This window comes from Rhinatrema bivittatum, chromosome 13 (genome assembly GCF_901001135.1).
Source record: "Rhinatrema bivittatum chromosome 13, aRhiBiv1.1, whole genome shotgun sequence".
Taxonomy (NCBI): domain Eukaryota; kingdom Metazoa; phylum Chordata; class Amphibia; order Gymnophiona; family Rhinatrematidae; genus Rhinatrema; species Rhinatrema bivittatum.
The window spans coordinates 56,999,655-57,012,050 of NC_042627.1; the positions used below are offsets into that span (position 1 = coordinate 56,999,655).

General features: G+C 43.0%; 1 protein-coding gene across 1 annotated transcript in view; it reads left to right on the top strand.

Annotated features, from left to right (window-relative positions):
• Positions 1 to 586: 586 nt before the first annotated feature.
• The window catches only part of SLC24A5 (solute carrier family 24 member 5), a 38,363-nt gene continuing 26,553 nt past the window's right edge, over positions 587 to 12,396 (top strand). Inside the window, exons 1-7 of the mRNA XM_029575729.1 lie at positions 587 to 773; positions 1,483 to 1,662; positions 2,203 to 2,286; positions 2,383 to 2,486; positions 3,662 to 3,762; positions 7,645 to 7,913; positions 9,164 to 9,370. Of these exons, the coding sequence (XP_029431589.1) occupies positions 635 to 773; positions 1,483 to 1,662; positions 2,203 to 2,286; positions 2,383 to 2,486; positions 3,662 to 3,762; positions 7,645 to 7,913; positions 9,164 to 9,370 (1,084 nt within the window). The 5' untranslated portion in view covers positions 587 to 634. The remainder of the gene's footprint in view (positions 774 to 1,482; positions 1,663 to 2,202; positions 2,287 to 2,382; positions 2,487 to 3,661; positions 3,763 to 7,644; positions 7,914 to 9,163; positions 9,371 to 12,396) is intronic.

A 12,396-nucleotide genomic window follows, 5' to 3' on the forward strand; every position in this document is an offset into this window, starting at 1 on the left:
CAAAACATTTTAATGTAAGGAAATTCTAATTTCTAAAAACAAGAGTCTCTGGTTTTGATGAGATCTGCATTTGCGTTTTATCATCTGCTGTCAAAGTCAAATTTACTGGGCAATATTTATAGTTAACTAAGAGCATGAGCTATCTGTTGCGCTTCATGGCAGTTATAGGTGCAGAAAGCAATTTACCAGATGGCAGGAAGCATACCCAATAGTTACATCTAATTAATAGCACTTTTTATGAGAGAATTAGAAGAAACTAATTAAAGAGTAAGCTTTAAAAATGAATAGCAGCCGGAGCTGTGACACAGTACGTGCCTTGTCTTACAATGGTCCGGGTGCTTTCTTTTTACTATTTTTATACGTCTCTGGCAAGAGAAAGGCGCCTTGAATGACTGTTGGTTGGCCTCGTCGGTCGCATCTTGTGATTCCCCATCATCTGAGCTTCTCCTCCTTGCCCCAGAGGAATCTGCCACCCTTTTGCGCCGCGGCAGGGCCCCGGCTTCCTTCTCAGCTGGGCGCAAGCTCCCCCTCCCTCACATGATGCAGGTTAATCTGCTTTCTCCCAAGCCCCGGGCAGAGCAGGGAAACAGAGCGGGAGAGAGTGCACGCGCCTTCCTCTGGCCGGGGAGCCGCCATGAGCCCAGGCGCTTCGGCGAAGAGGGCACGCGGCCAGCGCGCGGGGCTCTGGGCCCTGGGCCTCTCGCTCCTGCTGCTTTACGGCGGCGGCGCGGCAGCCAGCGGGCGGAGCCTGCCCCGGGTCCGCCGAGACGCAGGTCGGTCCCGTAGCTCGCGGAAGCCGTGAGGATCTTGTGCCGTTTTCCGCACTTTTACTTAGCCCTTACTTTCTTTTCTCGCTGCTTGACTTTTTTTTTTTTTTTTTTGGGTGGGGGTGGGGGGGGGGGTAATCTGTTCCTTTTCCCGAATTCTCTCCAAGAGTCAGACCCTCTGATTTATAGACTAAAACTTTGTTATTTTTTGTACTAACGCTAAAACGATATTTTCAGTATGTTTAAATTCGAATTCAAAAGGTTTTTTTTCCAAGTACAAATGTTTAGGCTAAAGGATTTGGGAAAAAAAAAAAAAAGTGAGGTCACAGATAATAAAAAGCGATGGAGATTAATTATTTCATGTAAATTTAAATTCCTCCCCCTCCCCACATTCAGCGCTTCTGTTGATTAGACTGAATGTTAAATAAATAAATGCATAAAGGTCCAAAAGTGACTGCTTAACTCTGTTTCCCTACCTTCCCGATGGTGCTTTTGCTTAATAGAATATGAATGCATTTCTATTTGACGGTAATTGTCATTGAGATTCACGGCACTTTCTGTATGAACACCGACTAAGGGCAGCGTTTTGTCAAAATAACCCCTTTTAATATGAGGGATCACATCCCATTAGTGGAGTGCATTTATTAATTACAGGGGCTTTACCTATAAAGCTTCAAAACTTGACTTATCGGGACCTTCTGTTCTTGCCTTTCAGAAAATGAAACACTTTGTATCCCTTCACCATCGTCAGAGTTCCCCCAAGGGTTTTTCACAGAACGAGAGAGAAAGGATGGAGGGCTCATTATCTATTTTCTAATCATTCTGTATATGTTGCTAGCTGTGGCTCTTGTGTGTGATGAATATTTCTTGCCTTCTTTAGAGATCATCAGTGAACGTAAGTAAACTGAAATGTTTTAAGGACTCTGCTTGTCACCTTTGTCATTTTAGTAATTCTGTGCAACCCTTGATAGGAACGGGGCGAGCTCCCCCTCACTTCAGCTGCCACTGGGGTCAGCCCGGTGCTGACTCCTGTGCTCCTCTGCCCGAGTTTCCAAGAGTCTGTATTATTTTCTCAATAACTACCAAATTTTCTAGCTCATGAAGTGTCAAATTTAGTCATAAACACTGATTCATAAGGCACTGATGCATAAGGCAGAGGAATTTTTTTTTTTTGGGTCGTGTGAAGTATGAAAATCCTAAATACATTTAGGAGAAGTAACATTGTCATGCTTTTTTCAGCCCTTCATATTCGATTCTTCAGAGGAAATAATTATTTCCAGCAAATTCGTGCTCAATAAATATGCCTGAAAAAGAAAAGACAGCTAAGGTTTAAAGAAAAAAAATCTTGAGCATCTTGCAAAATGAAAATGGGACAAAAAATAAGGCTGATGTCATGCACATCTTTTACGGTATTTTCCTTCTGTTTTGTCCTTAGGTCTCTGCCTCTCTCAGAATGTTGCAGGAGCAACGTTTATGGCCGCGGGCAGTTCAGCCCCTGAACTGGTCACTGCTTTCCTAGGTACCAAACCCTGACATTTCAGTTGACTTCCTTGCATTCTTCAAAGCTAACCCCTTCCTGGCCATTGCTCTTACTGCCACATTTTGCTTCTTGTAGGCGTCTTTGTCACAAAGGGAGACATTGGAGTTAGCACCATCGTCGGCTCTGCAGTCTATAACCTTTTGGGAATCTGTGCAGCTTGTGGATTGATGTCATCCATGGTAAGGCAACCTAAACTTTACCTGGGCATGTCTCATTGCCTAGAATTGAACAGTTCTGGAATGAGATTGATGATGTTGTTTATCTTGATGTTTTCATCATTACTATGTAATTTTGTAAGCTGCCTTGATTGCTTTACTGAAAGATTACTGTTATATAACTAAATACATACATAATATAATGGCATATGACAGTACAGAACAAGGAAGGCAATTAAAAGTGTCACTGTTGCATGCTTTCTTGCTAAATGAGTATGTAAAGCAAAAGTTTAACATTAATGAGACTTGGTGGTCTTGGGCACAGCCACCACTTAACCCAGGGAGTGGACACCAAGAAATGGATCTGGGGTATGCCTGAACTGGCCACGATCTGAGACAAGACTTGATGGGCCCTTATTCTGACCCAGTGTGACATTTCATATGTTCTTTGTTCTTAATCTGCTTTTGCTCTTGACTTTTTTCCTACATTGCATTCCCCTTTTCCTAACGTTTTGAGTTGAGCGTGCTGTTTCATTTTGTAGGTTCTGAAAATAGGCAAAATTCAGTTGTAAGAAACACGCCTACTGTAGATCATTCAGATAACATGGCTAAGCATACACAGGCGTGTTCTTACAAATATACAGACCATGGAGGGTACATATAAGGAGGGGAGAGTAGGCGAGAGGATATGGCCACCAGGAATAGAAAACAAAATCTGTCTGCTGCATATAAGTCATGAAGGGTTGGAGGTGTAAAAGCAATGTGACCTCCCTAGTTTGCTGAAGCAAACAAGAAAAATATTGTCACATGTAATCTCAGAATTGTAGAGGTCCAGTGCAGGCATGGTGGGAGATCTAAAGATTTTCTGACATCCGCTTGTAAATACATTAATGTATTTCAAATATTAATGGCAGAGAACATTAATCGTTTCACATCTTTGTAAAAAAAAAAAATTGATGCCGTCCAAATATGTTCAGTTTGTGCTTCAGATAAGCATTGTGGCTATTCAAATGATAAAAGTCCGATAATGACTTCTGAAAAGACTCCAGAATTATTATTCATAAAATGATATTAATCAAGTTGAAGTGTTACGCACATGTAACTGAAAGACATACTGTCAACATGATATGCCAAAAAAAAGGTGTCATAAAAGTGTTGGGGCAGATCAGAAGTAAATGTCATTCCTTTCTTCTTCTCAGGCTTCCAGATTGTCTTGCTGGCCTTTGTTTAGAGACTGTTTGGCGTATTCAGTCAGTGTGGCAGCAGTCCTAGCCATCATGCTCGACAACAGAATTTACTGGTGAGAACACCTTGCCTTTCAACAACTTTTATTTTTCCTTCTTGCTGAGCATCGTTTTCAATCAAATAAGCTCAGTCACAGTTTTTTTTTTTGGGAGGCTGAGGATATTGGTAGTATTTTGGTGCTTATAAGGAGGCTCGGCAATAGTCCAAACTGTGTTTTTTTTACTAACAGGCAACATAGCAACCTGTGCTATTTTCCACAGGTTAGCGACCATTTCACAAAAGTTTGCCACAGATGCAAATGAGTTCATTTGCACCCATAAGTCACTTTCACACAAAAAAGTCATGCATTCTCAGATTTGGCAGCATTCAAAACATTTCTGTTGCTGGTGTAGTGGCCCAATAGGGGATTATCAGTTTAAAAGGGGACACATGGCCTTAAAGACATCATGTGACCCATTGTCCCTCTTCCCCCCACCCCTCCCCCATAGTCAGAACTCCATGGTGGTAATAGTAGCCCCTTACTCCAACCCTGAAGCTCCTCGTGGGCCAAAAGTTGTGAAACCCTGCCCTTAAAGCCCTGCCCCCTTTGAAGGATTTAAAATGATACTTGCACCCTTGCCCCCCCCTCCCTTACAAGCTAACCCCCTACCTGTGGGAGAGCTTCTAGGGGTAGGAACAATGCCCACTCACTCCTGCCCCATCAGTGCCATTTTCCAAAATGATACCAGATGATTAGTTAACCCCATTCATTTCTTTGTCTCGTGGACTAAGAGGCTCTGGGGATAGGGTAAGAGGCCATTAGCATCACCAGGATATTCCGACTATGACGAAGTGGGTATGAGGCAACAGGCTGCACAAATCGGAATGCCATTTCATGTGATGAAGTGAAATTATATTTTCTTTTGTGAAAACGGGCCCACAAAGCTTTTTTCGCAAGCCCTTTTTAACACAATTGTTTACAAATAAGCAGCTTGGCATGATTTTGCATCACAGTAGCTCATGATGTACATAATTTTCTGTACTTAGGGCCAAGGCCACAAGAACACTGAGACTCAGTAAACGGTATAAAGTACATTTTATTTGGCATTAAAAGTGTTCCTGGGAGATGCTGGATATTGGGTGCTCTTTGTCTTTCAAAACGACCAGCATCTCATTGAATACAGGACGTGGCCCTTCTTTTATAGTTAAACATACAGTATTGCCGAAACTTCTAGAATTACGTGACTGCCCAAAGACTCATTTACAGAGTCACATCATGCTGTGGTCATGACAACCTATCCTCTGAACTGCCCTGACAGGTTTCCCCAGGTGTGGCTCATTTGCTCCCACTCTCCAAATAATCCTTTTGTCCTGTAAATGATCTTGTCCAGTGAGATAGTGCCTGAAGCTCCCGCCGTTGGTTTCTTCTGTGTGACCCATTGAATAGGCTCACCTCCTTTGGTGCCAGCTTGTCTATCTGCAAGTCATGCTCAGAAAGGCACTCAGCGTTCATTCAGCTCTGACAGGCCACAGGACAGCAGAGGCGTCTGGGTATTTTCCTTCTCAATGTTGGTTGTCTGATCAGGCATATTCTTCAATGACTGGGCAATTTCAGTAAACATTCACCCATATACTGGATTATATGCAAAAGTTTAATTCTGTGAAGCCCACTTATATGCTTTTTTTTTCACATAAGGGGTTTGTGTGAACAGCAAATAACTTGTATATGATGTCTCTATGTTAACAATCATTTGAACCCTTTTGAAAACCTTGTTAACCTCCTTAACCGTGTAAACATCGTATTTTTGTAAACCGTTATGATGGCGAAACCGAATGACAGTATATAAAACTCGATAAATAAAATAAATAAAGTGTGAAAATGTTCATGCAAAATGCCTGCACTTTTTACATATGTGTTGGCATGTTGTGCAATTTAGTACATTGGCTTCTAAGAGTACCAGTTCTCTGGATGTAGTCAGTCTGACTAGACTAGGAAGGCATCAATGTTCGCTTGTTTGCCAGAGGATGTGGTTAGTGCAGTTAGCATAGCTGGGTTTAAAATAGGTTTGGATAAGTTCTTGGAGGAAAAGTCCATTCACTGCTATTAATCAAGTTGACTTAGGGAATGGCCTCTGCTTTTACTGGCATCAGTAGCATGGGATCTTCTTGGTGTTTGGGTACTTGTCGGGTTCTTATGGCCTGGTGTGGCCTCTGTTGGAAACAGGATGCTGGGCTTGATGGACCCTTGGTCTGACCCAGCATGGCAATTTCTTATGTTGTTATCATTCTGAGGCTATACCAACCCGAGTACAGTCCTTGACCTATTGGAGAGGTTTGGGGGAGATGACAGAAAAATATTTGCATTTCTAGATGATGGCAGACTAATGGGCAGGCAGGGGAAAGAAGCCATCTATTTACCTGCATTCATTTATTTATGAAATTTATAAATCGCTTTCCAGTTTTACAATAAAATCTTCATAAGCGATGTACAAAACATATAACATAGAAACTTAAAATTACAAGAGTCTTTTCCCAGACAATAAAAAGGGCTTGATGTCTGCTTATAAAACTATGTCTAGAGTTGCCATAAACCAAGAGTGCCAGTAATACAGAGGAGTCACACCTGAGACACATGAACCAAGCCTTCACTTGGCGACGGAGCCACATAAGATCTTTCTCCTCCCTAATCAGTACAGGAAGATGGTTCCATATCTTAGGGATTGTCATAGAAAATGATCTGCTTTGTAAATTTGACATGCCAAAAGGCTTTGACTGATGGAAGCTGGAGATGACAGCTATATTGCTAGCGTGGATTTCTAGCAGATGTTTTCCAGCTTAACCTATGCTCCACATGAGGAGAGCAATTTCCACGCAAATTCTTAAAAGCTTCATAGGCAATCAATGTAATTTCAGAAGAAAGGGTGCAGGTGACTCCCATCTATAGCTACCCATGACAATTCTTGTGGCCATATTTTGGACTATTTGGAGCCTCCGAATCAGGAAGGCCCCAATAGATAGCATTACAGTAGTCAATTACAGCTATTACCAAAGCTTATACCACTGACTTTAATGCTCTAAACTCAGAAAAGATTTGAATTGCCTCACCAACCGTAGGCTGGTCCTACTTATTTGGCTTAAGGATCTCACTTCCTTATTTGCTGTAACTGTAACCCCTTCAATTTGATGCTGATAATTCTCCAAAGCTGTTCCCACTTGCATTACTTCTAACTTTTCAGAATTTAGAACCAAATAATTCTTTCTAAACCAAGTACTGACTGCTAACATGCAATTCTCCAAACAGGCAAGAACTAAGACTGGGGCAGATCCCATAGGGATCAAAATTTGAACATCGTCCATGTATTTGAAAGGAGTAAAACCAAGAGATCGAAGGATGCCTCCCAAGGGTGCCAAATATATATTGATAATAAAGGAATCAGCGAAGATCCTCGTGGGATTTTGCAAATTTTTTACATACAAACTCTTAGAAATGTATCAACTGTGCCCCATTCTGCAGAAAACTCCTTATCCAATTCAACCCTAAAGCCTGGCAATGTGATACAGGAATTTCATGGTCTACCAGGTCAAGCGCACTTCACAGGTCCAAATGAACTATCAAAACTGTTTGGCCCTTATCCAAAAGGGGTAGCTCAGAGTCTACCACATCCACCATGGTGGTCTCCGTGCTACACCCCCTTTGGAACCCAGCTTGAGTAGGATCCAATTTGTGCACCTCTTCTGGAAACTCAGAAACCTGTAGGTTTACAGCCTTCTCTAACACCTTAGCTGCAAAATTGTAAATTGACTATGGGTCTGTAGTTAGAGCACATCTTTGGATCTACATTGACACCTTTCTTGGCGTCTTCTATTAAAAACAGAGAGGGATCACTGGACACTTTAATGTTCTTTGCTGAAAAGTACTTCTGCAAAGCTCAGCTTCAAATTTGTGTTTCTTTTAAAGGTACGAAGCTGCTTCACTGCTCTTGGTATATGGGCTATATGTTGTGGTGCTGTGCTTTGACTGTAACATTAGTCAATATATCATGAAGAAATTCAGTTGTGTGGAAGCTATGGAGGCGAACAGTGAGCAGCAGCCACTCTGCGGCTGGAAGGAAGAGAGCGAATCGCTCGTTCGTTGGCAGTCCAGATCTGACAGTGGAATCTTTCAGGAGGAATCTGGATATTCTCAGCTTTGCATAAGTTTACACGGGCTTCATGAGGTTTCTGAAGGTATCCATCATTTTGCTATTTAAAAGACCCTTTAAAAAGACATTTTGTGAGCCTGAATTCTCTCTGTCTCTAAACTTTTCTTTTAAAGCATACCATACAACATTCTCTCTTTGCTCAATAATAACTCACTCTGATTCTATTAGCCCAATAGAGGATATTTACATAGGACATGAAGGCCTCTGAATTTAAGAGGGTGATATATTTAGTCTTGTGCCATATCATAATTCAAAATCACCGTTTTCAACTGCAGGAAAGAGAAACATGAATAATTTCTCTTTCTGGATCTTTTTTTTTTTTTTTAATTGGATAATTCCCATTGTTCAGCATTTCATTCAAAAGTGCACTAAAGTTGGGCACCTACTCTTCAGGGACTGAAAGACTTTTCCCTTTCATTTCTGCTCTGTAGCGTGAAGGGACCGGAGGGGAAGGGCTAAGTTTGATGTATAAACTGCGATAGCCTCCCCTGTCTGTTATCACCATGGCGAGAATGTGCTGGTTGGAGGTTTTGCTGGAGGGAGCACTGCATGGCTTTTGTTTCCTGTCATGTCTGTAACAGGAGGAAGAGACGGATAGAATGCTAGCCCAAAGTTCAGCATTCGTTTCTGCACTGGCCGTCCCCTCCCCTCGCCCCACTTTGAGTGTCCAGCCTTAGCTGGCACGCTTCCATGGTGTTACATTGAGGCATCGCCCTCACAACAAAAAAAGTCTTTAAGCAGTTGACGAGGGGCTAAGATGGGTTTGAACGGTGAAGAGCTAAAATAGCTGATAAGTTTAATCTAGCCCACAGGCTCCAGCAAGCACATGACCATGCTAAGTGTGTATTAACAAACCAAAGCAAAATGAAAAATAGGGTTGCTTGTGCAGTAATAGAAGTAGAATGTCATACAAAATATGGAGCTCTGATGACGTTTATATATTAGTATTCTTTTAGATGTGCTATTGCAATGTCCTTGAAACTTACATGAGCCAGATGTGCTAAGTGGTTTCTTCCATTTGGCATATGTGGGTAAAATACTTTGTACATCTGGCTGTATGAACGCTAATTAAAAAGTGAATGAGCAGATGTACTAATTTTCCCCCTCGACAACACATAGGAGAAATCTACTAATAATCAATCTGACCCCAAAGACACCCCTCTTGACTGCAGTACAAAGAAATATCTTGATTGTGCCAATGGTGATAAGGCTGGGTCTGCAATGGTTGGGTATCAAAAATACTTTGACTGCCACTTTGTTTCTAAACATTAACAGATCCACCAAGTGTTTTCACAATGCCTGAAGCGGACTTAACTCGAATTTTCTGGGTATTGTCACTGCCTATCATCATGCTACTCTATTTGACAACCCCAGATTGCAGAAGGCGTTCCTGGAAGAGATGGTTCATTCTGACATTTTTCATGTCTGCGGTGTGGATATCTGTCTTCACTTACATCCTGGTCTGGATGGTGACCATCGTAGGTATGCGCAAAGCTGTGTCGTCATGTTCTATGTCTGCATGAGGGAGCTCAGTTGAGGATTATACATCTAAGGCTAAGTTTTCAAAGAAAAAGAGGTGTGCTCGTACATGGGAAGGCAGACACGTACATTTGTGGGCACATTGTAAATCAGTATTAGATGTTCAAAACTCCATTTAGATACGAGATTGGACACCTAAATGGGATGAATGGTTGGGAGCGTAAATGCCCGATGCAGTAAATTAGGGGCAATTTAGACAGCTAATATTGAAATTTGCTCAGCAGTGTCTAAATTGAAAACCATGCCTACTTAGTTGGGCACTAAGGAAAGTAATTCTCAAAGGCTCTTCTGCGGGTAGTGCTTTACCAGCAGCCATGGTCTTTTTATTTATTGTGTATTTAGCTCACGCCTTTGTATTGGTAGCTCAAGACTAGTTGCATTCAGATAGAGAAAACCGAGTAAACGATATGTGTGCAAAATTACACACACAGCAGCTGATGTAAACATTCCGCGGGTTTTTGCCTGCGGTATTACATGCTTTTCCATGCTAACCTTAAGCGTGTATGTAATAACGCATTTAGGGGTAGATTTTAAAACCCCTGCACGCGTAAATCCGCCCGGATTGCATAGGCCGCCGGCACGCGCAAAGCCCCGGGACGTGCGTAAGTCCCGGGGCTTCGTAAAAGGGGCAGGTCAGGGGGGCGTGACCGAGGGGGGCGGGTCCAGGGAGGGGGCGGTCCGGGGCGGGTCCGGGGGCGTGACGACGGTTCGGGGGCGGGCCGGGAGGGCAGTCCCGAGTCCCCTGGCACTGTGGCCTGTGCCAGGGGATGCCAGTGCGGCACGCGCAAGTTACGCCTGCTTCAAGCAGGCGTAACTTGCCCAACAAAGGTAGGGGGGGGATTTAGGTAGGGGGGGTGGGGTAGATAGGGGAAGGGAGGGGAAGGTGGGGGGACGCGGAAGGAAAGTTCCCTCCGAGGCCGCTCCGAAATCGGAGCGGCCTCAGAGGGAACGGAGGCAGGCTGCGCGGCTCGGCGCGCGAAGGCTGCTGATTTTGCGCAGCCTTGTGCACGCCGACCCTGGATTTTATAAGATACGCGAGGCTACACGCGTATCTTATAAAATCTGGTGTACTTTTGGTCGCGCGTGCATATGTTTTGAAGATCTACCTCTTAGCGTGGAAAAAAACACATGCACAAAACCCGCACAAAAAGCAGTGGCTGGTTTAAGTGCAAGTCCATGCAAAGGAGGAAATTAACTATACATGATCAAAGCAGAGAGCCGCGCTGGCAGGGAGAAATGTAAATGCGGGGTTTTTTTACACCTACTTTTTAGTGTTTGAGTAAGGGCAGGAGTTAAGTTTAAGCGCATTTCTGAGATACATAAGCAATGCCAACTCTGCTGCATCTCGGAGTGCATATAACTCAGAGAGGTAATCAAAAGAACCCAAAAAAGTGAAGTGGGGAGGAGTTTTATTCTAAACAACGTACCACATGTACTTCATCTTTTGCTGTCTGTAATCACTTGCCCGTGTTCTAGGTTTGACATGAACTCTGCAAACGTTCTGTTAGCCCCTATAATTTAAATGCGCGTTTTTCCCACGGCTGTCTGTATCGGGGCTTACGTGGGTATCTGCATGTGTATTACATATCCTGCTGTTTTTTTGCACATATCTCATTTGCATGCTGTCCCCTTATTTCATACCATGGAGGCGCCTGCTTTTGCCGCGTGCGCTAAAAAAAAAATACGTGCTGAAAAATAGCGCCAATTTCACCGTGAGTCTTATTACATCGGCCCCTATGAGGGGATAGAGGCATTCAGGGGAGGGAATCTGGGCAGGATTAGGACTTACTCATGCAATACTTTTTGATTTGCACATAAATTCTCTCAGCAAAACTATGGCAGGTGTAATTGTGCGTGTGTAGTTTTGGCTGGATAAATTGGTGTACTTTGGGTGCACGAGAGACCACTAATTTATGAGGCTCGTTATAAAATTACCCCTTAATGCACACAGAAAATGTTTTTGAAGAGTCATTAAATGCCTGATTTTAAGACTGATGTAAGGAAAACTGAAAATTAGGTGCCGAAGTCCCAATTAAGGGGTCGATTACATCCACGTGTTCATGTGCGGGTGGACTGCGACTCGCACGTGCAGGGGGGAGAGAATTTTCAAATTATGCGCGGCGACACAATCAGCTTTTTTCCCAGTTCCCTCCCAGTCCGCTCCCATTAAGGAGTGGACTGGGAGGGAACTTCCCTACCCCTCCCGCGTGTAACCTTCCTTCCCTTCACCCTCTCCACCCCGACCCCTAACCCCTACCTAGCTACTCCAAATGTTTTTACTTTACTATTTACAGCTTCTCCGGAGCAGAAGTCTTTTCCGCGTGTGGCCGGGCAGCCGGCGCGCGCTTTCCTGGGACAGCGGCTAATGGCGCAGCGGGCTTATGAAATTTACTTGATAAGTTTATGAAAATGTAGCCCAGTGTGTTTTGGATCAACTCCTGTACTGAGGACATTTACAAAGCTTTTAATTTACTCTTATGTCCTGACAATTTTCCAACCTATGGTGCTACGAAGGATTCACCTTCTCAAGTGCGCTTAGTTCAAGTACGACTCTTCAGCTATAAAAGCACAAAATCAAACTCAAGGCATCACAACTATTTGCTACATTTGGTGTTACATCTTTTAGGTGGCTCATCCTTAATTTGAACTAAGGGGTGTTTGCTACCTCTTTTGAAACATATTTAACTTGAAAATGCGTTCCTGAGGAAATTTAGTGTCAATTTAAAATAAATGTATATTCTATTAACGACATAAAGGATAAAATTGAACCGAGCCGCCAGCTCCGTGCAATTAAATGTTAGCTCATTATATTGGATTTCTTATATTATGAAAAGTAACGGGGGACAAAAACTAGACATTAAAAACATTAAACTACTGAAATGCATTGGCAGTCCTTACCCCAGCAAGAATAGATTCGTCTCTCTGGCCTTTCTGTAGTGCAGCGTTCTAGTAACCAAACAGGACCTGGA